The sequence below is a fragment of the Microcebus murinus genome, chromosome 12 (assembly GCF_040939455.1).
Source record: "Microcebus murinus isolate Inina chromosome 12, M.murinus_Inina_mat1.0, whole genome shotgun sequence".
In the NCBI taxonomy this organism is placed as follows: domain Eukaryota; kingdom Metazoa; phylum Chordata; class Mammalia; order Primates; family Cheirogaleidae; genus Microcebus; species Microcebus murinus.
Genome location: NC_134115.1, coordinates 62,089,987 through 62,117,305, shown reverse-complemented (window position 1 = coordinate 62,117,305; position 27,319 = coordinate 62,089,987). Strand labels below are relative to the sequence as shown.

General features: G+C 45.7%; 1 protein-coding gene across 1 annotated transcript in view; it reads left to right on the top strand.

The window, feature by feature from the left end:
• Positions 1 to 27,319, top strand: part of GABBR2 (gamma-aminobutyric acid type B receptor subunit 2) — a 372,486-nt gene that overhangs the window by 165,964 nt on the left and 179,203 nt on the right. Inside the window, exon 4 of the mRNA XM_012769020.3 lies at positions 17,455 to 17,556. Coding sequence (XP_012624474.1) covers positions 17,455 to 17,556 — 102 coding nt within the window. The remainder of the gene's footprint in view (positions 1 to 17,454; positions 17,557 to 27,319) is intronic.

The window sequence follows — 27,319 nt, the reverse complement described above, 5'->3', positions numbered from 1 at the left end:
TATATCTTCTTTGGACATATGCCTATTCAAATCCTTTTTCCAACTTTTAATTAGGTTGTCTCTATTTTATTGAGTTGTAAGTGTTCTCCTGGATGAGACCCATATCAGATATATGATTTGCAAATATTTTCTCCCATTCTGTGGGTTGTCTTTTCATTTTCTTAATGGTGTTTTCACATTAAAGTTTAATTTTGGTGAAATAAAATCTTTTTTCTTTTGCTGCTTTTGTTTTGGTTGTCATATTTAAGAGACCATTTTCTAATCAAAGGTCATGAAGATTTAGTCCTATGTTTCCTTATAAGAGTTTAATAGTTTTAGCTCTTACATTTAAATCTTGGGTCCCTTTTGAGTTAATTTTTGCATATGATGTGAGCTAAGGTTCCAACTTCATTCTTTTGTATGAAGCTATCCAGTTGTCCCAGGACCATTGGTTGAAAAGATTATTATTTCTCCATTAAATGGTCTTGGCACCCTTGTTGAGAATCAACTTACTATAGTAGTATGGATTTATTTCTGGACTACTGGAGAGTTTTTTTGAAAAAAAAAAAAGAGGTCTTGGCTGGGCGTGGTGGTTCATGCCTGTAATTCTAGCACTTTGAGGGGCTGAGGCAGGGGATTGCTTGAGGCTAGGAGTTCGAGACCAGCCTGAACAAGAGCAAGACCTCATTTCCACAAAAAAATAGAAAAATTAGTCAGCCATGGTGGTGTATACCTGTAGTGTCAGCTACTTGGGAGGCTGGAGACAGGAAAATTGGATCGCTTGAGCCCAGGAATTTGAGGTTGCAGTAAGCTATGATGATGTCACTGCAGTCTAGCCTGGGAGACAGAGTGAGACTCTGCCCCCCGACCCCCCCCAAAAAAGAAGGATTTTATCTAACTTAGGTTTTAAGAGTATCACCCTGGCCACTGAGTGGAGAGTGGTTACTTGGACTAGATGGTGAAAATCAATCATATTCTAGATATTTTTTTACACTAAAGCTGTCAAGATTTCCTAATGGCATAAACAGGTGTGTGAGTGAAAGAAAGGTGAGGCATCAAAGATGACACCAAAGTTTTTGATCTGGGCAACTGGATGGAATGAGTTATCATGTATTAACTTGAGAGAGAACGCAGAGGGAAAGTTTTAGAGAGAAAAATCAGCAGTTAGTTTAGATATGCCTATTGAATAACCTGGATGGAGAGATTGAATAGGCAGTTGGATAAATGGATCTGGAATCCGTTTACATTAAACCATATTGGCATTCCATTTTTTGTTATGCTGTATTATTCTTTTAATCAGTTTATCTATTTTTTTATGTAAGTACATATGATTATAACTTATATTTTGCTGTGATTGTGCCATCTTTATAAGTTCAGTTGTCAGGGATATTCTATTTTTACAACTAGAATTTCCATGTTTTAGGTGCTCCGTATAGTTTATAGAATATGCAAATTAGCTGCTCTTTGAAAATAAAAAGATAAGTCTATGAAACCCTCCAGGATTTTGGAGGGTTTTCCATCCCCCATCCTGCCCTTCTTACAAGTTATCTTTGTAGCTTATTCCATGCTTATTGGTCACTTTATTTTTATACTTCTTGTATGGATTTAATAACATATTTTCCATAAAATAGTTCATTTCCCTTGAGATTTTCAAATTTATTAGCATACATTTGAGTACAATATTTAAGTCTCTGTCTTTTGTTATATGTTCTTTCTTATTACTATAAGAAATTTATACTATATACTATACTTATATTACTATAAGAAATCTATTACTATTTCCTCCTTTTTTTTACCTTAGCTAGTTTGCTTCTCTTATTAATGTAGCTGGTATTAACATCTTAAATCCAGCAGATAAAATGGTCACATTTTGAAATATTTTTTCAAATGAAATTAAACCTGGATCAAGCACGTCACCTGCCAGATTTACCTGGGTCAGTGTCTCTCTCGAAGCATCACTCTCCTCTAAAATGACCAGCAACTGTGATGGTCTTTCCAACACGGAGCTGGGAGAGCCCACATTCTGCAGCCCTTGTCTGCTGCTGCCTCTTAGCCGTGCTGTTGACACTGGTCTGTTTCTGCCACCCACTGATCCAGGCACCTAGACATACTTCCTGGCATCCTCAAGCTCCTCCTATGGATTAAGAACCTCTGTTGGCTTTTTATTCTCAGATATTCACATCCCCAAGGGTCAGAGAGGATTTCTCTTAGAGCCCTGCCCCTAAATGGCGTTATTATTCCATTTTGCTACATGATAGAGATATCTGCTCATCCTCCTTATTAAGACAGCCACCTTGATTGCTTGGGGGAGGGGAGGTCTATTTGCCTCCCCTTTAAAAATTACTCACCCTCCCTGGGATGGATAGGTTTTTCAGACATTTCTCTTGCTAAAGAACATATAGTTCTTAGCAAAGCAAAAAACACAAATTAAATCTTTAGTGAAGCATCCCATTATCTTGTTTTTTTTAAGGAAAAGAGCAGCCTTGGGATTTTTTATTGGTTCTGCTTCTATTTGTCTACTTAATTTATTTGCTTCTGCTTTTCTCTTTATTAATACCTTTCTTTTTAATATATGTCTGTTTTAGCATTCTTTTTCTAACTTCTTGATTTGCATACTTATTTTTACTCTTTTTTATTGCTATAAAATGTATTTACACATATAAATTTCTTTGATTATAGCTTTGGCCAAATCTTACACTTTTAGCTAAGTAATATCTCATCCTCATTATAATAAAACTATTCTATAATTGCACTTTAAGTTTAAAATATTAGGCTTCTATTTCTCTAACATAAAAATACAATACTATATTGTAAGCTATAGAAAATAGCACTTATTTATTCCCCATCCCACATCTCTCATATTTTTACTGTTATAATTTGAGTTTTTATTTGATTTTACTCTTTATATTATAGATGTTCTTTTTTAGTTATTACTTAAGGTATTGATTTTATTTTGAAACTATATTACAAAAATAACTATGATTTTAAGATTCAAATCCATATTTACATGGAGTCCATTTCCATTGACATCTTTCATGAGTTGTGTCTTTTGATCTATCTCTCCATGGCGTGAGTTCATCTTTTGTTTTTTAGGAAGGCCATATGCGCTTTATATCTATTAATACTATGCCCTTGCATAAATCACAGTTTCTCTCTGTTTTCCTGTGAATGACAAGTTATTTAAGTATACATTTCTATGATTATAATATTCTTCCTTAAACCTTGCTAGACATTACATCAATGTTGTAATGAAGTCTGATGCAATCTGATTTGGTCCCTTTATAGATAGGTTTTTTTCCCCACCCTGTGCTAGATGCTCATAGGATTCTTTATTTTTGAAATTAAGAAAGAAAAAATAGCACATATCTGATGTTTATTTTGTCTAAAATATGCTTATCATTTTTATTTGAAGAATCTGGATTTTTTTCAGATTGTACAAGTTTTCTTTTGCTATATCTTTAATTATTATTCTTTTGTTCTGGTATCTTTTTTAGAAATATCAATAATTCATGAGTGAGTCTCTGAAGTTTATTCTCCATATTATTATTTTCTTTCTGGTATTTTTATCTCAGTCTTTGTTCTCTACATTCTGAGAACACATCTCAAGGTTGTCCTCCACAACATTCGTCAGTTTTCTACAATTAAATTCTGCTCTTTGTTGCTTCTAATGCTTCTTAAAAGTCTTGTAACATTATTCATTTCCTGTCATTATTATCTTAACACTGCCTGGTTTCTTTAAATTTCAGTTTCTTTTATTGTATATTCCATTTCTTACAGTTTAGAGACCAAGTTTTCTTTAAAATGAACACTGCAATTTACTTTTATTACCTATGGCAAATCTTTTTAGAGATGATGTTCTTTCTCTGCTTGTATTCCTTGTTTGTTTCCTTGATGTTTCAGAAAGTTGTCATGGGTTCCATGTACATTTTAGGCCTTCCCTGACCTGGTATTTGCTTGTAGCACGGGTGAATTCTCCTTGGGTCCCCTCATTGTTTTGTCTAGAAGCTATTAGATTCTTCACCTTGGATATTCATCTGGAAGACTAGATGATGGAATTTTAATATTACCTGCCCAGGGCCAAGCCGCTGAGGGATTAGGAAGCCATCTGGTGCTGTGGGCATTTCTTCACTCAGTCTGTTGAACAGCTGCTCCGATGTGCAGGGTTCCTCCTGGTCTCCTCCCTGTTCTCCTGCCTGCTATGTCTGGGAAATGCCCAGGCCTGTCACAGGGAAGCTGGGCTTGGGTAGGCTTTTCTTCTTCTTGGTTCTAATGGTCCAGCCATTCCTGAAGGCTGTCAGGCTGCACAGTGAGAGGTGGGCTCCCTGCGGTGGGCTCTGCACCCCTCCTGGCCGGCGCAGCCTCCCCACCGTCACTCACTTGCCGGTGAGGGCTGGGAGGTTGGTCAGTCAGCACGTCCGCCCTCCCTGCTGCACCACGCCACTTTCTCAGGAAGGAGAGCCGTGAGTCAGCCTTCAATCTGGCTCCCTTGGCACTGTACCTAGCAGAAATTCCTCAAAGTTGGTGGCATATTGATGGCACTCTTTCCTACTTTCCAATGCTGAAGCAGATTCCCCCTATTTTTATACTCCCTTGGTCCTTTCTGTCACTTTCAGAAGGAGGTAGCTTAGGTGGGAGTTGGACATCTGTGCTTAGCTTTACCATCTTTCTCAAAAGTTTCATAGTTAACATTGTTTCCCGTACTTTGTACTTCGATATACAGATAGATCACAGTTCCTGAGCGTCTCCTCTTCTGTGGCCCCCATTTAAAATCCCTCGTCTATATGGGCCTTTCTCATATCTGGTTTTATAGTTTTTCCTGGGCACTTTTCCTCCCCTTCTCAAAATCTCAGCACAGCATCCTCTTGATCGGATGTTTCATTCTCCTGCCAAACATGCCGTTGCCAGGCTTGGGGCAGTGAGTTCCATCCCTTGCTGGGGACCCATCGCCTGCCATCCTAAGCCACATCCTGGCCTTCAGCAATATAGATGGAGTTTCCCCACATCCTCCCTTCTCTGCCAAAGTTGTGACCTTCCGGTGGAAACCAAAGAAACCATTCCCCTGCCTCAAAGTCCCCATCCCCTTGAGTTTCTCTAGAGAACCATTTCGATTCCTTCTGGCATGGCCAGACCCTCCGCGTGAGTCAGCAGACGTGGGCAGCAGGCGCTGGGGGACAGGGCTGCAGAGGCTCCCCTGTCACCGCTTGGCTGCCCGCCCCAGGAAGACAGTGGAGCACACAGTTTGCCATATCAAGTCTGTGAACAGCTGCCTCTGTGGGGAGTCACCGAGCCCCACACATCTGCTCCTTCCGGGGGTGCTGTAAAGAGTCCTCCCACCACAGGTGCCTATGACTCCCCTTCGTGCTTCATGGGCCGTGGAATAGAATTCTCCCGCAGGAAGGCCACAGCCAGCCTCAGTGAGAAGACACACAGTCAGGGTTTGGTACCAGTGGCACCACCATCATTTCCCTCCCTTCCCCCTCCCCCACGTCATGTTTTCTCTGGCTCCCCTCCTTGTCTGCGTAGTCCCTGATAATGAACACAGCCGTTACTGAACCTTAGTCATGGTGGACATTTAGCGTGTATTAGGTTTTTAACCTTTCCAACAACCTGAGATAAGTTATGGTTATGCCCTTTTTATAGATGAGAAAAGGGCTCAGAGAGGTTCCTTGCTCACCCAAGGTGGCCCAGCCAGTGGGGGCATAGCCAGCATTCCAATCTGGAGCCACCTGATTCCAGAGTTCGAGTTCTTGCCTCTCTCCCACAGCCCTCCTAGAGGGGAAATAGATACACAGACTTTTTATCATGTGTCTAGAACAGGGATTGCAAACCATGCCCCATCGGCCAAATCTAACTCCTTGTTTTCATAAATAAAGTTTTATTGGAACATGGCCATGCACACCCATTTGCACATTGTCTATGGCTGCTTTTGCAATGCAGTTGGGACAGGACCTGTAAGGCCCACAAAGCCTAAAGTATTTACTGTCTGGCCTTTTACAGAAAAAGCTTGCTGACCCCTAGTTTATAGCATGGGTTATAGAAAGAGACAGACCTGAAATTAAATCCCAGGCTCACTGCCTCCTCCCTGTGTGACCTTGGGCAGCAGCTCAACAGCTCTGAATCTCATTTTACTTACCCACAAACTGGTCATAATTGTATGTGTTGGGTTTATACCAACGGCCATGAGGAGTGATATAACATATTTGAGGGGCTGGCATGTGAAGGGCGCTCAGTAAATGTGAGGCCCCATTGTGCTGCCTTCTCCAGTTTTTCTCTCTGGCTTCCTTTCTGGAGCATTCCAGCATTTAGGCCTAAGAGCCCTTCCTCTTCTCTGGCACCTGAGGCACAGATGAAGCACAGATGCTCCTCACACCTTCCCCGAAAAGCTGGGTGCCAGGCATTAGTGGCAATCCTCTCGGGCACATGAGTGGGGTGTGGTTTGGTTTCATTTACTCGTTCGGCCAGTGTTGTCTGAGCCAGGCCACTGTGCTGCAATCTGACAGGGACTCACACAGGTGCTCACAGCCCAGAGGCAGATAGACAGGTAAACAAGCCATGACAGTAGCAGTAACCTCCGTGCCTCCAGATGTGGGTCCCCTTCGGAAAATTCCACTTGGACTCTGTAACCTGTTCCTGGAGCCTCTGGATACTGCTTTTAGGAAGATCATTAAGAATACTGCTTAGCACAGCACAGCTTCCAACCCTGCTCCGGGCTGTCAGCTTGCTCAGCACTTTGGTGCAGTGTCCACCCCAGTTGGCTCACCTGGCCCGCCGGCCCCCTCCCAGGACACACACTCAGCACCTCCACAGGATGGGGCTGGCTCCATTGCCCCAGGCGAGGGGAAGGCAGACTGTCTCTCCTGACCTTGGGGTGGCTGTGGAGAGCTTAGGTCTTCTCTGTCCATGAGCAATCTGAACGTCCTCCCCCAGCCCCCTGCAGTGGGGCTGAAGGGACCTCGTGCCATCCTGCTGCGGCGGCAGATTCTCTCGGCTGTGGCTGTGGATGACCCAAGGAACTTTGAGTTACTCCAGAACAGGGCCAAGAAAGTGTGGGCCTGGGAGGGGAAGCAGAGGTTGCAGGTGTTCAGAGGGGGCAAGTGCAGCGCCCCTTGGAGAATCCAGAAGGACTTCCCGTGGGAGGGGCTGTTTGTGATGGGGCTTACAGGGTGAGCAGGACAGGGACAGAGGAGAGCAGAGGTCAGGAACTCACTTAAGGGGATTAGTGCATGTGTGGTGGTGAAAAAGTCAGGATATACAATTGTTTTGTACTCTGATGACTGCTACCTAAAAGACTTATCTGTGGTATCCATTAAGTCCAGACAGGAACAGATGAATGTAAAGAATGTTTGCTTTAGAGGAGTACTTTGTGCAGAACAAAGGGAACCAACCCGGGCTAATGGAGCTCCAGGGACCATCCATGTGCCCTAGAGCAGCAGTCCCCAACATTTTTGGCAACAGGGACCAGTTTCATGAAAGACAAGTTTTCCATGGACTGGGGGTGGGAGGGTGGGGTGCCGTAGGTGGTGGAGAGAGGGTGGTGCAGAGCTTAGGCGGTGATGAGCGGCCAGTTTCCTAACAGGCATGGAGCTGCAGCCCTGGAAGATGGCGGGGGGGGGGGGGGTAGCAGTGCTGCTGGAGCTGGGAGGCGGGACTGCTTGACTCTAACCAAGCCAGGGAGGAACCTGGGGGAGAGATACCCCCAACTTGCTCTCTTCTCACCCTCTGACTCCTGCTGGGCTCCCATTGGCCAAGCCTGATTGGAAGTCAGAGGACAAGGCAACTCAAGTGATGCTCACTATTGAAGTCAAATTCCAGGAACAGAGCAGGGCAGGGCAGGGCAGGCTGGAGGGTGTGCGTGGGAGCAAATGAAGAATAACCAACATGAGATATTATACTAGTTGGGTTAGTATACTGGGCATGTGGCAATTTTATCACTTTCCCCCTTTCCCCAGACTTTCAATGATGTTTAGAAATTACTTTGGAAAGTTTAAAGTCTTTGAATCAAAAGGAATATACATGACCTGAGTCACTCCTATAAATGATCTGAGACTACGAGGGTCCTAGCAAAGCTGCACTTCAGGCTCTCAGCAGGAGACATCGTCATCTGAGAACTGGGGAGCAATGAACTGGTTTGGGCTGAGTTGACACTCAAAGCGGGGAAGGGTGAGCCTGTCCTAGGTCAGGTTTCCAGGAAGGGATTCTGGGACGTGCATACAGGGGATTTATTGGAGAGTCCCCGCAGAAGCCGGTAGGGAAGGTGGGACTGGGCAGAAGAAGTGTTGCAATAGAGGCCTCAGCCAGGCTCACCCACGGGGAGCTCTGGAGCTGGGACGGCCCTTCAGAGATGTCCCAAATGGAGGCAAGAAGGCTGGGCCAGTCACTGGGTGCAGGCTGGCCTGGGGAAGGGGTGTGGCCTTGGATAAGGCTGCCTCTTTTAGTTAAGGGCATATCCTGGCAGCTGGGGAACGAGAGCTTCTGTCCACTGGAAGGTTCTGGCAGAGCACCACAGCATCCGTTATGGGGCCCTAAGGAGTGAGGCATTGAAGCTAAAGGGCCACTCAGACTGGGGCATGCTAAAAGGGTGTCTCTCAACCAGCATTTCCCAAATCTGTCTAGGTAACCGAGCCCCCAGGGAGCACTGTGCAAACACAGATTGCTGGCCCCCCATACTGGGGTCAGAATCTCTCTGCTGAGGCCCAGGCATCTGCATTACTATGAAGCTCCTGGGGAGATGCAGGTGCACACACAGGCTTGAAGCCACTGCTCTTAGTGACTCTGAGCCCAAGGGTTGTTGGTGCCAGCATCTAGACTGGACAGGGAGCCGGGCCTCTCTGGTGGGAGTGTGGTTTCAATTAATGAGCAGCCAGGTCCCAGGCGGCCCCAGGTGTGTTTGTTTCCTGTGGCTGCCATAACAAATCACTGCAAACTAGGTGGCTTAAAACAATAGAAATTTATTCTCTGGCAGTTCTGGAAGCCAGAGGTCCTAAATCAAGGTGTCAGTAGGTCCATGCTGAAGTCTCTAGGAGAGACTCTTTCGCGCATTTTCCAGCTTCTGGTGGCTCCAGCTGTTCCTTGGCTGGTAGCTGCATCACTCCCATCTCTGCCTCTGTCTCCGTGTGGCCTTCTCCTTTGTATCTCTGTGTCCCAAATCTCCCTTTGTCTTTCTCTTATAAGGACACTTCATATTGGATTTATCCAGGATGATCTCATCTTCAGATCCTTAAGTTAATTACAGCTGCAAAGACCTTTCCCCCAAATAAGGTCACATTCACAGGTGCTTAGGGTTAGAACGTGGGCATCTTTCGGAGGGATCACCATTCTACCCGCAGATCCTCAGAACTGTGACCATACATACAGGAATCTCTGACACACACATGCAGACTTCGCATGGACACAGCTGCACATATGCCCACAGGTGTTACTCATGTGCAGGCATTCCCATGTGAAGAAGATCTAATACATACTCACATGCTTTCCCTCTACAGATTTTTTCACTTAATGTTAAACTCTGGCTATAGATTAGTAAGAGCTAACTTATTTGTAAAAATCAGAAAAGTAGGTGGCTCCATTTCTCAAAAGGAATGCTTTCTTCAATGAACGCTTGTCACATGTGGAGAGGTGGAACTACAACTACACGGACAAGTTTCTATAAGAATTTATGCACATGCCCCAAATCTTTGGAAAACCTCACTACCTACCAAAGCCACCTTCTCCATCATTAGAAGGGGTTTTTTTTTGGCCTTGGGCCAAAATCTAATTTCCCGAACCGTCTACCTGTTGGTTGTCCACCACCATGGGTGCCCAGAACCAGGCGCCCTGTCTCCCACATGACAGCTCTTCAGTGTTTGAAGTCGGCCATCCCTTCCTGCTTGGTCTATGCCTCTCCAGGCTAATTTTTTAATTAGCTTAAATTAATGGCAGTTCCTGGGGAGCTGCAGCCCCAGTAAAAGTGACCCGAATTATTCAAAGATTTGAGTGTTTCAAATGCCTGTTTATCCTAATTAGCATCTTAACTACAGCAGTGCCCTCTGCCTCTAACGAGCCACATTTTAACATGTTCCATATTTTAATGGATTTTACTTGAATGAACTGTTTAATCAAGTGAAGACACATTTCATGAATGAATAGAAGTAAATCTATAATTATACACTTTAGTCAGGTAAGAGGAGTGACATTTCGGCACAATCCAGGGCTATATATAGTGAGTGCATTTGAATGACAAAGTAGGTTACCTGGGCTTCCATAGGAGAGCTGGGAATTTGCCTTGCTCTCAAGTTCATTTCGTAGCCTAATTACAATTTGCAAAGAGTTGTAAAGTGCGTGTGTGGCACAGCCCTGGTTCTCCCCGGCTTCACCTTTGCCTTTCTGGATGATTCCTCAGCTGGTGCCGTGGCCTTGTGAGGGAACAACTGGCCACAGAAGCCAAGAGTCTTCGAGTCTCTGATGGTCCCTGCAGCCTCCAGCCACTGGCTGTGGATTTCACTTGCTCCCTGGAGCCTTCCCTGCTTGGGACCTGTGGCCCGAAGGCGGTAGAGTGCGGCTGTGATGCTGTCCTGCTTCTCTCTTGCCCCATCTTACGCTCCCTCTCTTGTGTCCTCCCCTTCCTTTCCTTCCCTTCACTGTCCCTTCTGATGGAGCCAGGATCTGCACACGTGCCAGGGCCAGGAGCAGAGGGCCTGGGGATTAACATATTGACTGCCACACTAGAAAAAAAATTTTTTTTCCCTTGGCACCATGATGTTTTATTATGAAAATAGAATAGAAACTTAGAAAACAAAATGATCATTTCTAATTTAATGAAAAATGTGTTATTTTTTATTGTTTTCTGTGCGTGAGTAATATACAACTTGAAAAATCGTTCTTGTGGCTCCCATGTGTGAGTTATATATGCTTCGTGAGGCCCCAGGCTCAAAACTAGCATGACTTAAATATAACTCACAGGGCAGTTAATGTGTTAAAGATAAGATATACCTATTGGATAAGGCAAGGGAGGAATCCTGGTACCCTGGATCTGGAGAAGGTGAGGACAGGTGACTTGGAGGTTTGGGGACAGGCTGGCAACCCAGCCATGAGCGTGGTGCTTCTGTTGCTCTTACCCCAACAATCAGTGGTTTGCACCTTGAGCTGTACACTGGAATCACCTGGACAGCACTAAAAATCCTGATGCCTGGGTCCTAATCCAGAGGTTCTGATTGGCTTAGGAGTCAGCTAGGGCATCAGTAGTCTCTAAAATCCCCCAGGTGACTCTAACATGTTGTCCAGAAGTGTTTAAGTCACTACAGCTCCAGCCAACATCCTCTCAACCTTGTGAAAGACCCTGAGCCAGAATCACCCAGCTTAGTCACTCCCCCATTCCTCACTGTGGAAACTGTGTGAGACCATCAGGGTTTATTATTTTAAACTGCTAAGTGTTGGGATAATTTGTTACACAGCAATAGATGACTAATGCAGATTATTAGTTGCTCCGAATGTACCTCCAGGCAGATCACTTCTTGCCACCTCCAGCATCATCTCCTTATCCAGCCTCCACAATCCCTCCCTGGACTATGACTGAAGCCCCTCCCTGGCCATCCTGTTCCTCCCATGTCTCTGTCCCCCAGGGGTCCCACAGCAGCTGGAATATACAACTTGAAAAATCGTTCTTGTGGCTCCCATGTGTGAGTTATATATGCTTCGTGAGGCCCCAGGCTCAAAACTAGCATGACTTAAATATAACTCACAGGGCAGTTAATGTGTTAAAGATAAGATATACCTATTGGATAAGGCAAGGGAGGAATCCTGGTACCCTGGATCTGGAGAAGGTGAGGACAGGTGACTTGGAGGTTTGGGGACAGGCTGGCAACCCAGCCATGAGCGTGGTGCTTCTGTTGCTCTTACCCCAACAATCAGTGGTTTGCACCTTGAGCTGTACACTGGAATCACCTGGACAGCACTAAAAATCCTGATGCCTGGGTCCTAATCCAGAGGTTCTGATTGGCTTAGGAGTCAGCTAGGGCATCTATCTCAAAACACAGTTCTAATCACATCATCCCATTACTTAAACCTCCTAATACGTTACGTTGTGCATAGGACCAAGACCAGAGCCTTTCTCCTGAGTTGTGAGGCCTGCGTGGTCTTTCCCCAGGCACCTCTCCTTCCTCATTTCATTCCAACACGTGCCCCACCCCTACTTTATGTTCTTCTTTAAGCCCACCTGGAACATTCTTCCAGTTTCTCTCCTAGCTCCCTCCACCATGGGACCTTTGCACATGCTGCTCCTCAGCCTGGACTCCTCCCTGCCCTACCTCCTGACGTAGTTCTGACTCCTTTGTTACAGTCTCTCCCAGAAGCAGCCCCCGAACTTGAGAGCCCTTGTCTCAGTGGATATTCACACATTCACCAGGACAATCATCTGGTTAACATCTCTCACACCGACTGGACAGAGATCCGGGGTGGTGAATGGTTTTGCCCCTCATTAGAGGCCCAGTGCTACCTCGCACGGTGCCTGCAACAGAAGAGGTGTCTAGATCATGAATGAATGAGTGAGTGAATGGGTGAGTGAATGAATAAATGAAGACTGGTAGGAACAAACAGACCCCATTTGGTAAAACTCAAGGCACTAATAGACTGTCCAGGAAGTACTCAAGCCCGGAAGCCAGGCAGTGGCTGGGCATGAGATGGAATTTCAGCCCCAGGAATGAAGCAGAAGCCCAGACTGAGAACCTGAGGTCTGCAATGGCCCCTTGCCAGGCCAAATGGGAGTTGGACCACTTGGCTTCTGACCTTAGGGTCTTTGATGGAGGATGGGGGTGTCCAGAGCTGAGATGGGGAATCTGTAGGGGCAGGGAGTTTGTTGGCCTTACCTGTGGGTAGCAGGGGACAGGAGCCTGGCGGGGCATGCAGCTATAGTCTGGGGACCCTACAGCAGAGACAGCGTATATGGAGAGAACAGACTGACCCACACGACAGTGAGGAGGCAGGTAGTGCAGTCATTTGATAAGCCCAAGACTGGGTGACTTCCAGACAGAAGGTGGTATCCAGCATCCTCCACAGCTGTTCTGTGTTTAATGGACAGGTGCAGGCTTCAAGCAGGGAGGAGGCCCTGCGATGGAGTGGCACTGTGGCCTTCCCAGGGGTGGGGACCAGAGCCCCCCTGATGGGACAGGGTGGAACCACATTAGACTTAAAAATGAGTCGTGTTGGCCGGTTGCAGTGGCTCACGCCTGTAATCCTAGCACTCTGGGATGCCGAGGCGGGCGGATTGTTCCAGGTCAGGAGTTCGAAACCAGCCTGAGTAAGAGTGAGACCCCGTCTCTACTATAAATAGAAAGAAATTAATTGGCCAAGTAATATATATATATATAAAATTAGCCGAGCATGGTAGCGCATGCCTGTAGTCCCAGCTACTCGAGTGGCTGAGGCAGGAGGATTGCTTGAGCCCAGGAGTTTGAGGTTGCTGTGAGCTAGGCTGATGCCACAGCACTCACTCTAGCCTGGGCCATAAAGTGAGACTCTGTCTCAAAAAAAAAAAAAAAAAAAAAATGAGTCATGTGGACTCAGTTATGCTGAGCGAGAAAATTTTTCCAAGTAGTCCACTCGCCTCCACTCCCTTCCTGATTCCGTTTGCCTTCCACCTCTCTCCCTGGTCTCCCTCCCCTCTCCCCCCTTCTCCCTGCATGTCACAGGCATCAGCCCGGCATGTGCTCTTACTGCCTGGCATGCAGATGGGGGTTGTGTGCTCAGTCTATTGTAGGAGGGAGGCCGTCGTGATGGCTTCATTGGAGTGACAAGGCCCTGTCACCCTCTTCACCCACAGCCCCGAGAACCAGCTGGGAGGGAGTTGTGTGCAGACACACGGGTCTCGGCTGTCCAGACGGCTGCTCTGACCTGGCAGCGTTTTCTCTCTGCTCAGCCTGGCAGAGCTGTCCCCCAAAGCTATGGATTCCTCCAAAGCTCTAACCTTCTTAAAACATGTTGGCCTTCCTAGAGCTGGAAGTCTGAGTTCCAATATTAATGTTCTTACATTTGGGTTTTTGATTCCCAAAGCTGCACAGGAGCCTGAATCGTCACTGGTCTCAGCGTTTGTGACCTTTACACTCTCTGACCACCCGTGCCCAGGGCCTCCCCGAGGGTCCTTGGTTCCTGCCCACACCTCTCTCCTCTGAGCATAAGCCACCTTGTTATTACCCTGGTAGAGGCAAGCAGAACTGATACTAGCACTCCAGGGGTGGTCTGAGATGGATGGCCCAGAAAGGGACTATCCCCTCCTTCCTTCTAGATGTGATACCTTTGTAAATGTTGTTCCCAGTCTTATTCACTCCTTTGGCGATTGCCTTACTAAGTTAATACATTCTGATCACCTAACCGAGGGGAAGAAATCCAAGTCATTAAATTTTTTTTCATTCCATTATTAATCATTTACTTAAAACTTATCCTGCTGCCTGTAATCCTAGCTCTCTGGGAGGCCAAGGTGGGAGGATTGCTCAAGGTCAGGAGTTCGAAACCAGCCTGAGCAAGAGCAAGACCCCCATCTCTACTAAAAGTAGAAAGAAATTATTTAACTTCATAAATATTTCACCAGTGCACTGAAGGATCCTTCTGTGTACATATGGATTTTTTTTTTTTTTTTGCTTTCCCTAAAAATGTCCATTAGAATAAACACTTGGAGTGAGGCAGACGCTTTAGTGCCGAAATTATGGGCAGTGAGTGACTGATCCGGGTGACCATCTGCTCTGCCCTGTTCTGGGCAATCGGGCCTCTAGAACTGTCCACCTCTGGCAGATTCCAGAAGAACCAGCCTGGACCAGAGTTGCACCTCAGTTTCCTCATCTGTGAAATTAAGGGTGGAATGAAACAACTTCTAGGACATTTTTTGTTTGTTTCTTTTGAATTCTGATCACTTACAAAATATTTTATTCTGCAGTATTGATATACAGCTTTTATGCACACATAAACACACACATAGATGGTGCCTTATGCCTGGGAATGATCATTGCACACACTTTTAAGCAGTGTGTAGAACTTTAGAGTTTCATCAGTGTTTTTTGCTGGGCCTTGAATCAACCCTGTGGTTACTTGTTATATTGCTCCCATTTTACAGGTGGAAAGACTGACTTAAGAGGTTGAGTTGTGTCCTTAAATTTGGGTGCTGTGTGAGTGGAGAGACAGGCTTAACTGTGCACACCCAGGAGCTCATGCACTGGGTGGCACTGCCTTCCAGCAGGGGCAAGTGTGCTCATTTTCCAACTAGCAATTGCTGTTGTTTCACAACCAGCTCATGACACGCAAAACTGGCAATGGGACCTCACCCGCATCCAAAAAGACTTTGAGGCATCAGAAATAAATTCTTATGGTAAAATTAACTTTTTTTTTTCCATCAGCTTGTTCCCAATCTTCCATCAAATCAAGGCAAAAATGAAGATTGGACAAGGTCCACCCTGACTGCAGCAGTTCTTTCTTTTTACAAAACATTTATTACAAAGTATTTCAAGCATTCAGAAAAGCACATAGTAAAATGCACACCCATGGACTTGCTAGCCAGAATTAATCAATGTTCACGTTTTGCTCCATTTGCTTCATATTTCTTTCCAAGAAATAAAAGATGGCAGCTCCCATTGCAATCTCCTTTGTTCTTCTTCCTTGGTGGTGACTTCCCAGGAACCATCCTGTGACATGTAGGCCCAGATTATTCAAAACACTTTGAGAAATACATTACAAGCCTCCACCACATATTGAAATAAGAAGAGCTTTTTTATTGTGGTAAAATACACTCACATAAAATTTACCATTTTAACCATTTTTAAGTGTACATTAAGTACATTCACATTTTTGTGCACTGTCCATCACCACAACTGTTTCATCATCCCTTACTGAAACTCTGTGCCCATTAAGCAATAACTCCCATTCCCTCCTCCCCTCATCTTCTGGTCACCACCATTCTACTTTCTTCTCTATGAATTCAACCACCCTTAAGTTTCTCATATGAGTGGAATCATACAATATTTGTCCTCTTGTGTCTGGCTTACTGCACATAACATAATGTCTTCAAGGTTCATCCATGTTGTAGGATGTATCAGAATTTCATTCCTTTTTGAGGCAGAATAATATTCCATTGTATGTATATGCCACAATTTGTTTATCCATCCATCTGCCAATGAACATTGGGGTTGCTTCCACCTTTTAGCTGCTATAATTGCTGCTGCTGTGAACAGGGGTATGAAAATGTCTATTCAAGGCCCTACTTTCAATTATTTTGAGTATATGCCTGGAATTGGTGGGTTGTATGGTAATTCTATGTTTAATTTTTTGAGTAGCTACCTTACTGCTTTGCACAGTGGCTAAACCATTTTACATTCCCGCTAGCACTGCATAATGGTTCCAGTTTCTCCACATCCTTGCTAACACTTGTTGTTTTCTGGTTCGGGGTAATAATCACCCTAATGAGTATTAACAAGAAGTATTTTTAAGCATCATCTTCTCTTAAAGAGGAAGAAACTGAGTCCCAGTGAAGGGGAGGGTCACACATAGAGACCAAGGTCACAAGCAAGTCAGTGACAGAGCAGGACCTGGAAGCTGGGTCCCAACCCCCACCTAATTCTTTCTACTAAAACACGCAGTCCAGTTTCCATTGCTGTATGTCAGGGGGTGCACAGCACAGCCAAAAGCCAGATACAGACTCTAGATGTATATAGTTTGATCCTTACTTTGCGTTTTTTAAAAAATCAAAATAGTATCAAAATTCTTTAAGTGTAGGGGATTTTATGTTTTAAAAATCTAGATTTCTGATTTCTTCCCCCAAAATCAGAAGGTCTGGTGACCCTGGACCCATGTGCTAACTTGGCAACCAAGTAGCAACTGCTGTCTTCAGGTGGGGCATTCAGTCACCGCTTTGCCACAATCCCCACCACCACCTCCTGTCTTCCACACAGGCTGCTCCCCACAGTGGCTGGCCCTGGTGACACTGGAGTTTGCATGCAGCCCTTTGCTTTCCAGGTTCATAGATGCTAGTCTGTGTGTCAGAGCAGACAGTTATGTTTCACATCACAGGCTGGTTCCAAACCTCTTTATTCTGCATCATTATTTTGAGAGTCTTGGCTATTTCTTCGCCTTAAAAGTGAAATAATATTGCAAATAAATAATGCGAAATATAAACCGAGACACTTTTGGAGAGCGTGATTTCGAGATGGATGATGTAGTGGAGAAACGCCAGCAGGGGTGCAGTCTTGACTCTCACGGGAGCTCGCTGGGCAATCCTAGCAAGTGCCTTCCCTGCCTGGCTTCCTTGTGCTCATGTGCCCATTGCAGGGTGGGACTGGGGGTCTCTGAGTTGCCCTGGGGCACTCTGGTTTATAATGTAGGGGGAAAAAATCTCCTCCCCTTGTTGGTGGAGTGGAGAAAATGGCTCTACCCACTGGAGCCACTTCCCCAGGACGACCCCTCTGAACCGGCCCTTCCTGTGGTGGCCAGCACACCCACCCTCTGCTTTCTCTTTGCTGACAGGTGAGGAACGACCTGACGGGGGTTCTGTACGGCGAGGACATTGAGATTTCGGACACCGAGAGTTTCTCCAACGATCCGTGCACCAGTGTCAAAAAGCTTAAGGTAGGCATGGCTAGCACCGCCTGAATGACAGACTGACCGCGAAGCTCCTGGTTCCCCAGATCCCCTGGCTATGAAAGAGCCTCATATTTTGTCTGAGCCTCAAGTTCATTTTCACCTTGGTGTCTCAGGCTTAGGAGACGCTCCCAGGGGTCGGCTTCCCCGGGCTTTCCCTTGCTTGCTGTCCAGCGCTGGCCAAAGGTGCTGGTTGCCAGGTGCTCAGCCATTCAGAGCTTTCCTGGTGATTTTACACCTTTCAACCCATCCTGAGGGGCAAGCAGGGCACGAATGATTATCATGTCTATTTGAAGAGAGAGGAACTGTCTTGCAGAAGCCCACAGCAAGGGGCATTGCTGTTGGGACTGGAAGCCCAGACTCCTGGCCTGCACTCCTGACTCGATGGGTCTCTAACTTTCATTTGTCCGTTCAGGCTGCAAAGTCTCTCAGTCACCTTTTCTGTGCCAGACCCTCTCCCGGGCTCATAGGCATCACCAGACCTGTCCTTGCCCTCAGTTTGCTCACAGCGTGGTCAGGAAGACGGATACCTCTCAGGGGAGACGGGAACAAAGGGCCTGGGAACAAAGGGAAGAAGTGACTCATGCCACCTGGGGAGAGGGTTCAGACAAGGTTCTGAAGAGGAGACATTGGGCTGTGGAGGATGAGCAGGACCCGGCCTGCAGGAGCCTGGCCGGGAAGGAGGGATGAAGGGGAGAGGGCCGGGCAGGCACACCCTTCCTAAGCGCGGCATTGGCAGGAGTTCCACAGAGCCTGCAGTGTCTGGGGCGGGGGTGGGAGGGACGATGCTGAGGCTGGAAACAGAAGTCAGTTCCCCGGGGCCTTGAATGCCGAGCTGAGAAGCTTGGTCCTTTATGCTGAGGGCAGTGGGGAGCTGCTTGAGGTCTGTAAGCAGGTGCGGGTGTCATCAGAGCCGGGGACTTCCTCTTTTGCTCTCTTCCATTGCCTCATACCCACATTTAAAGTCGTTGGCATGGAGACCCCAGATGGCAACTGCTGAGAGATCCCTTCTGTCTCCTGCAGGTCCCAGGCTACCCCATTCAGAGCAGGTGGCAGTTTAGAGCTTCTGCCTTCTAAGTCCCGCAGTTCACAGATGGGGAGCTCAGAGCCCAGAGACTGGGGAACAAGGGAGGCAACATACCAGTTGTTTAGCACCTCATCCAGAGCAGACATGGAGCCGAGGGTCACATTTCAGCCCTGGGAGCCTCTGTCGATGAGGAGGCCTTAGTCTGGGCAGGCCTGCTGGCAGCCCATTCAACTGGAGCCAGATCTGCTCAAGCTCCTCCATCTGCGGTACCACAGGCTGTGTGAGGCCTGGAGGACTCAGGGTGGGGTGGCCGCTCTGCAGGGAGCATCTGTGAGTGGGGGAGGGAGTTGGGGTGGAGGGAGGGGCCTGCAGCTGCACTGACATTCCTCTGCCACCTGCAGAGCCGTCTCCCCAGGGCGGGCACTTGAGGTAGCTTCCTGTGGCCCAGTTGCCCAGTGTCTGTGGGCTTTAAAGTTTAAAGAGCCTTTGTGTGCAGGGCAGAGGTACTAGTTGAAAGTCTGCAAGACACTGAGGACAGGACTGGGTTCTCTGCTCATTAAGCAGCCAGCTCTAACAGAAGTAGGAGTGACAGTCACAGTGGTTAGAATAGCTGCCTTCCCAGTGCATGGACCAAGGGCCAGGCCCCCAGGCAGAGCCCTTGACCTTCATGTGCTCATTTAGTCTTCCTCAAAGCCCTAGGCTGGAGGGGATTTTTATAGTCTCCATTCACAGATGGGGCTTGAGGCTCAACGAGGGTAAAGAACTACCCCAAGACACCCAGCTGACAAGTGGCAGGTTGGAATTGAAACCCAGGTCCGGGCAGTGCCGTGGCCCAGCTTTCTCCACAGCCCCACACAACTACGCTTCTGAGAAAGGACTCCAACTTCACAGACATGGGGGATAGCAGGCTGAGGACAGGGGTCCCTGGCCCAGACACCTGCACGGCTCTGCCTTCTTGGAGCCTTTGCTCAGTTGCCCCCTTTGCCCAGAGGCCTTCCCTGAACACTGCTTTTAAAGTTGAACTCCCTGCCACCACAGTCCCGCCTGCCCCTTTCTGCCAGTTTTCTCCATGCCACTGACTGACATCTGTTTTCATTTCCTGGGGCTGTGTAACAAAGTACTTCAAACTAGGTGGCTTAAAACAACAACAATTTATTCTTTCACATTCTGGAAGCCAGAGGTCCGAGACCAGCGCATTCAAAGGACCATGCTCTCTTGAAAGCTCTAGGGCTCTTCCCCGCCCTTGTGGTTCACTGAGAAATCAACTCGCAAGAGGCAGATTAATTGGAGAAGGGACATATGAATTAATGTAGCCTGTATAAGACCCACTCACAATGGGATGTGGAAGCTTGTACATCATCTTGAGGTTACAGAAGGGTCCCGGCAAAACAGCTGGTGGGAAGCAGGGAGAAAGGGTGTTGGGCTGAGGACAGTGAATGGTCACTAGGGAGAATTCAGTGGGCTTGAGCAACATACAGTGGTCCTGGACAAAGTCTGCTGGGCCCATGGAGCCCACAATGGTTTGTGGCAAAAGTCTGTCCAGATGTGTTGACAGACTTAAGTCTTCCTTCCTGTGACATGAACTCAATTAGTAAAAACTCAGGAAAGGGACCAGAGCTGATCATTTCCTTCTTTGGTAGGTCTGGACTTGAGGCAGGTAAGGGAACCTCAGAGAGTCCTATGCTTTGGGAGAGTCAGTTCCGGTGGCGGGAAGTCAGGGGGACATTGAAGCTTCTTCAATCCAGCATGTCCAAATGCCATCTTTGGGGTGTGGATTTCTGAGCCCCAACAGCCTTCTCTTGGCTGCTGGTGTTGCCAGCAGTCAGTCTTTGGTGGTCCTTGGCTCATTGATGCATAGCTCCAATCCCTACCTCACATGACATTTCACCCCTTCCCTCCACATCATCTTCTTAGTAGGACACTATTCATGTTGGATTAAGAGCCTACCCTCCTCCAGGGTGGTCTCGTCCTAACCAATTACATCTGCAATGACCCTGTTTTCAAACAAGGTCCCATTCTGAGGTATGAGAGATCAGGACTTCAATGTGTCTTTTTGGGAGACACAATTCAACTCCTAACAACATTTGACATCATATTAATTTTACCTAATCGTTTCATCATCAGTCCCCTCCCATCACAATGTAAGCTCCAGGACACAGAAATTTCTGTCTGTCTCCATCACTCTTGTTTCCCATCATCCAAAACAAATTTGATCAACAATTTGGTAGTGTTTTTTGATTTTTTTTGCTTTATCTATGAATTATTTTTAATTTCAAAAAATGTAGGGGGTACAAGTGTTTTTTGTTACATGGATAAGTTGTATCATGCTGAAGTCATGGCTTTTGGTGTACCCGTCACCATAATAGTGCACATTGTTCTTGGTAGGTAGATTTTTATCCCCTACCCCCTCCCACCCTTCTTAGTTTCCAATATCCATTACAGCTCCTTGTGATCATATACGTTCCTTGCTTAACTCCTTCTTATAAGTGAGAACATGTGGTATTTGCTCTTCCATTCCTGAGATATTTCACTTAGCATAACGGTCTCCTCAATAATTTTTTGAGTGTGTGTGAATAAAATACCAAGTCTGAATAGACAGAGCAACAGAGGCTACAAGGGCAAAGCACTCAGGAACAAAGAAAAGGCAGTAACTTTTGGAAAGCTCAAAGGAAAAGCAAGTCTTTGATGTATCGTGGGATAAGATGCAGAAGGAGGGTCAGAGGACAGCGAAGGAAACCAAATACCAGGTAGCAGAAGTAGAATCTGCACTGGAGGTAGTGGGGAGAGCAGAGTGAATGCCAAGAAAAATAAAAATCGATCATGTGGAGGGCAAACTTGAGATGCTTTTCCAGAATTCAGAGGAAATGGCCAAAAAGATCAATCCAATGAGAGAAAAGATAATAGTTATGGATATTGGAAAAGGGAGATTTTAAGGAAAAAACAGGACAAATGAAACAGAACCCCAAAATGAAGACAAATTGGTACCCCAGTAGCAATAAGCACGCCTAGCACCCAGATTTTGGTTTCTAATACCATTCTCCAACAAAAGGAAAGAGGGATCCTTGGAGAAATGGCTGATTCTATGGGGCAGGAGTGTACAAGATGATCTTAGAGCATGCTGTAGTGCCAGAGGGTAAAGAAGTGCTCAGAACAACAGCAACAACACACACTGGTGGGGGCTGTCAAAGGAGTGCAGCAGCCTATTGGAAGAGCTCCCAGTGGCCCAAACTGGAACAATCTGAGTAAAAAACTAAATGTAGTATTAGAATATAACCCAAAGCATAAAATAAATACCCACAAGTCCATACTTACATAAATGATTGAATAAATAAATGGGAGTGGATAGGCAATTCTTCTATGTTGAATTCCCAATAACTTATGTAGATACTTCATGCTCCAAGGAGGTGGAACATAAGTACCCAACTACCTAAGTTACTTCCTTCCAAAAAATACAAATAACTTGCAAAAGAACAACTTGAAAGTGGAGAAACCTGACAAACAATATCTAAGCCAGGTGGTCAAGGTCTACGTGAGCAGTGAGAAGTCATGTCTATAGCTCCCTCCATACGATGTGATGAAAATGGCACTTTAGCTCTGTGGTCTTCTTCTCCAAGTCCCACCACCTCAGTCTAACCATGAGAAAGACATCTGACGATATCCTGTTGAAGGCCATTCTGTAAAATACCTGAGCAATACTCCTCAAAACTGTCTAGGTCATCAAAAATGGGACTGTTTGAGCCAAAAGAAGCCTAAGGAGACCTGGAAAATAAGTATGATGTGGTCTCCTAGATGGGATCCAAGAATAGAAAAAGGACATTCATAATGTCCTAATAATGAATAAAGCTAATAATGATGTATCAGTATTGGTTCATTAATTGTGACAAATGTACCATGCTAACGTAAGATGTTAATAATAGGGAAAACTGGGTGGAGGGTGTATGGGAACTCCCTATACTATCTTTGCTAATTTCTCTATAAATATAAAACTATTCTTAAATGTTTATGTAAAAAAATAGGAAACAAACTTCAAGACAGACCTAGTACTATTGGACCATATAAAATTGCCAATATTCTACCATTTTTGAGCTACAACATCAACAATTTCATATGGAAATGTACAGACTGTATGTGCAGACCAGCCCACCTGTCTGTATTCTAGCAGAATTGGTGAAAGGAGTGTCGTGCTCAGACCCATTTTTGCAAAAGTTTTGACTTTCAAACTTAAAGGGGAAAATCTTGCAAATAGCTAGGCCAGAAAAATAACAAGGTGCAAAACCAGGCCACCCTCCAACTCCTCTGCAGCATTAAATCCCAGAAACAATGGAGCAACTGGGAGACATTCTCTGCTATGCGAGGCTCACACGATGTACCAGCCAGGTGCCCTTCTTGAAGTTAATCCCCAGTCCTACTCGAGCCAGCTGAGAGAGATGCATACTTTATAGCCGAGGCCGTGATCGAAATGGCTGAGCAGGGACCACTGGAACCTGTAGATGGAGAGCTAAGTCTAGATAATTCTTATAAAAGTATATACAGATGCAAAAATTATATATAATTTTATACATAATGCAAAAAACAGATTCTGTAATAGCAATAATTGAAATATAAAAATCCAAATTACCTTCACAGAGCCTGAGAAGTGAGTGAATTAAAAAAATGGGTCCTAAAGTCTTGGTCTTAACTAGAACAGGGACTCAAAAAAGACCACTGTGCTCGTGAGTTTCATAATTAGAGAAATATAAGCTAAAGAATGCTTGGAAAAACTCAACAGTTAATATACTGTAATGCAAACAGAACCTGAAGCTGCAGAAACACAGAAGGTAAAAGCACAGGACATCTAGTCTACATACCGAGACAGAAAGCAAACATGTAAACCGGAAAGCACAAAACAGATCATTGCAGACCTAATATAATGGTAATGACCAGAAATTCAAATAGGTCGAACTCATTACTAAAGGCAAAGACTTTCAGATTGTGTTTTGAAAAACGAACCCTAGCTATTTACGTCAGACAAATAAAGTGATGCAGAAAGGTTAAAGGTAGAAAAGATTGGACAAATTTCTACCAAGAAACTAAACTGCAGCAAAAATCCCAGTATTCATGTCAGACCAAAGAGAATACAAGGTACAGGCATCAAACGGGATTAAGGATAGTCGTTTTCTGTAGATAAAGGTACAATCCTGCATGAGAATAACACGCTTGTGGACTATTATTGCTTTAAATTACATCTCACTGAAATAAATAAAGAAAAGGCTGCTAAGGATACAAAGGGGAATTGGTAGTAACACAATAGTGTTGGGAGATGTAATGTCTCTTTCTCAGTCCAGGCAAAAAAAAAAATAGCAAGAACTCAGAGGAACTGAATAATGAAATTAATAAGGCTGATTTCACAGATCTGTATCAAAATTTGTATCAACAAAGTCAGGAAATAAAACCATTTCTGTGTGATGAAGACCCGAGGCCATGTAAGCTCCTTCCAAGCCTGTTCTGAACAAGGGGCTTTAAAGTTGAGCTGTTTCCAGGCTGGGCTGGGAAGCTACTCCATAGAGACCACGCGCGGGGCATGCTGGGGAGAAGCTCAGCCTTCAGACTCCCGTCTCTGTCAGCTTTAGTTGCTTCCTCCACCTTCCCCGAAGTGGCCCCAGCCCCGTATTCATATTTCCATTTTTTGGTAGAGTTGGTATGTGCATTATTCAACCATGGGGCATCCACAGACCCTTCTGGAATTGAGATATGAGAGGCAATTGCCCCACTTCAATCCAGCTGTGGAGACCAGATACTTTTGTGGAATTAGCAGGAATTTTTAAAAATCTTTTATTATAAAATAAAGATTCAAAAACCACACAAATCACATGAATGTCTTCATGAATCATAAGGGGAACACTGCCCAGGCCAGAACTTTGTCAGATATACCCAAAGTCCCTTCCATCTACCCACTCCCAGGTGCAACCCCCTGCCTGCCACCATCAGGGACCATATGCCCTACTTTTATAGTAATCGCTAACTTTCTTTTCTTTCCTTCTTTTCGTTTCCCTCCTTTCCTCCCTCCCTCCCTCCCCTCCTTCCTTCTTTACTTCCTTCCTTTCTTCTCAGAACTCAGCATAGAGAATGCTGTTTCTACCTGTGACCTTCTATTTTTTTACTGTAGTAAAATATATATAACAGAACATTTGCCATTTTAACCATTTTTAAGTGTTCACTTCAGTGGCATTAAGTACATTCACCATGTTGTACAACCATCCCATTACCCATTTCCAGAACTTTTTCACCATCCCAAACAGAAACTCAGAGCAGCGGCTTTGAATCAAGAGGACCCAGGCTGAACTGTAGGAGACTGTGCCTGCTCCCTTAGCCTCCTCTCTAGAGAGGACATTTGAGATGTCCCAAATGTTGCATGACAGTCACCATGTGCAGAGGATTGGGTCTCACGGGGGCTGAATAATTAGTAGTTGATATTGTGTTGGAAACCTGAGAAACACTGGAATAGAGGAAACACTAAACAATAAAATTATGGGACTTAAGGGAAAAAAAGCCATGGAACTCCCCATTTTTAGGGTGTATCTTAAAATAACAAAGGGCTTGATAATGCCCAAACTTGGGGGCACTGTGCAAAGCTGAGAGACTGAGCAGTTTGCAGTCTGGGCCCACAGAGCTGCCCCTTTACAGGTGGATTCACCAGAGGAGGCAGGAGCCTTGCTTGTCCCAACAGTGCTGTGACAGCAGGTGCCTCTTTCCAGAGGCCACTTTTCTCTCTTCCCCATCTCATCACAGCCTCTTCCATCCTCACCCCATGCTCCTGCTTCAGTAGCAATGGAGGACACTTTTTAGCACTCACGTCATGCCCACAAATTCATTAATTCATTTAATCCTCTAAATAACTCTATGTTAGCAGTCAGCAAACTATGGCACACAGGCCAAATCCAGCCCACTGTCTGTTTTTATAAATAAAGTTTTATTGGAACATATTCATTTGCCATAGCGTCTTTGGCTGCCTTTGTGCCACAGCAGCACAGTTACTTGCGACAGACACTGTATGGCCTATGAAACCTAAAATATTTACTATCTGCATCTTTATAGAAACTGTTAGCCACCACCTGCTCGGGAGGCAGGTGCTATTACTGTCGTCATTTTACAGGTAGAGAAACTGAAGCTCAGGGAGCTTTAATAACTTGCTCCAGGCCCTGCAGCTGAGGAGTAACTGAGCTGAGAGTCTAGTCCAGCAGTCCCACTACAGACTGGCTCGGAGCCCCCACAGCAAGCCTCCCAGCGTGGTGCCTACCCGCACATCGTGGCTAGCAGGAGGGTTCCTTCATGGCCTCTTGATAGTCCAGGGGTTACTCAAATACCCCAAATTTCAAAATGACCTCTCTCCCCTGGGCCTTCTTTGTAATAAAACAGGAATGAAGTGGCTTTGCAACATAGTTACTGACCATAAGTGGAGAGGCAGTAAAAAGAAGGGAATGACAGACAGAAAGACGGGTAAACAGAAAGCTCTCATCTTCATTTTTTATATCCGTGCAGTATTTGAGTTTCAGTGAGCCGCCATGGATACCCCCTAAATTGAGCCAGGCTTTCTACTCTAAAAGAAAAAAGAAAAAGAAAATATGCTTCTGCCGCTGAAAGCCAGGTTTAGCTTTCTTTTTTGAATGATTCACAAATAGCCAATTCTCTACCAATATTTCTGGGCATTCTTATGCCTCAATTGTCACATTAATGGGACATATTTGACCAGAAAAGCCACCCAGCTGGCCAGCAATGACAGAGAGGGTCCTAGAACCCCAGCAGAGAGGGGAGGGAGGCAGAGTCAGTCTAGGGGCAGGACCTGCCACAGAGGGAAGTGCGTCAATTTCTCATCGCTGCTGCAACAAATATGAGTGGCTTAAAACAACACAAATTTATCTTACTGTTCTGGAGGTCAGAAGTCCAAAAAGGGTCTCTGTAGACGAAAATGAAGGTGTCAGTGGGATTATCCGGAGGCTCTGGGGAAGAATCCATTTCCTGCCTTTCCCAGCGTCTAGAGGCTGTCTACACTCTTTGGCTGGTAGCCCCTTCCTCAAAGCCAGCAATCGTCAGTCGAGTCTTTCTCACATTGTGTCACTGTCTCTGACTCTTCCACTTTTAAGCACCCTTGTGGTTACGTTGGGCCCACCTGGGTAATCCATGAAACTCTCCCTATCTTAAGATCAGCTGCTAAGCAACCTTAATTCCATCTTCAGTGTGAGTCCTCCTTGCCACGAAACTACATGCTCATGGATTCTGGGGGTTCGGATGTGGCCATCATTCTGCCTGTCACAGGAGGTGGCAGAGATCAGCCTTGAGGAGGACTGTCCTCGCCTGTGCTCCATGGAGTGTCCTAGTGGGAATTGTGCTCTCTCTGCCCCACTGGCCAGAGAAGTCCTGGAGGGAATCATCCCCCTTTCCCCCAACTAGGCAGGAGAGCCCTGATGGGAGCTGCCACCGCACAGCCGGGAGCCCACCCCGGCTGCCTGCACAGCCCGAGGGCAGGCAAAGCTGCAGGATAAGCATGGCGCATCTTCCCAGGGGCCAGTTTTGCTCAGGCATGGAGAGGAAAAGGCATTATTTTTATCTTATGACATAGATATATTATTGGAATGCTAAATATGCATGAATTTTCAAGATACATTAACAAACTTTAAAGAAATGGCAAGCTTTGCCAGTGGGCTGCTGTGGGCTATTCCCTCCCCACTCCCTTCCTTGAGAGTAAGT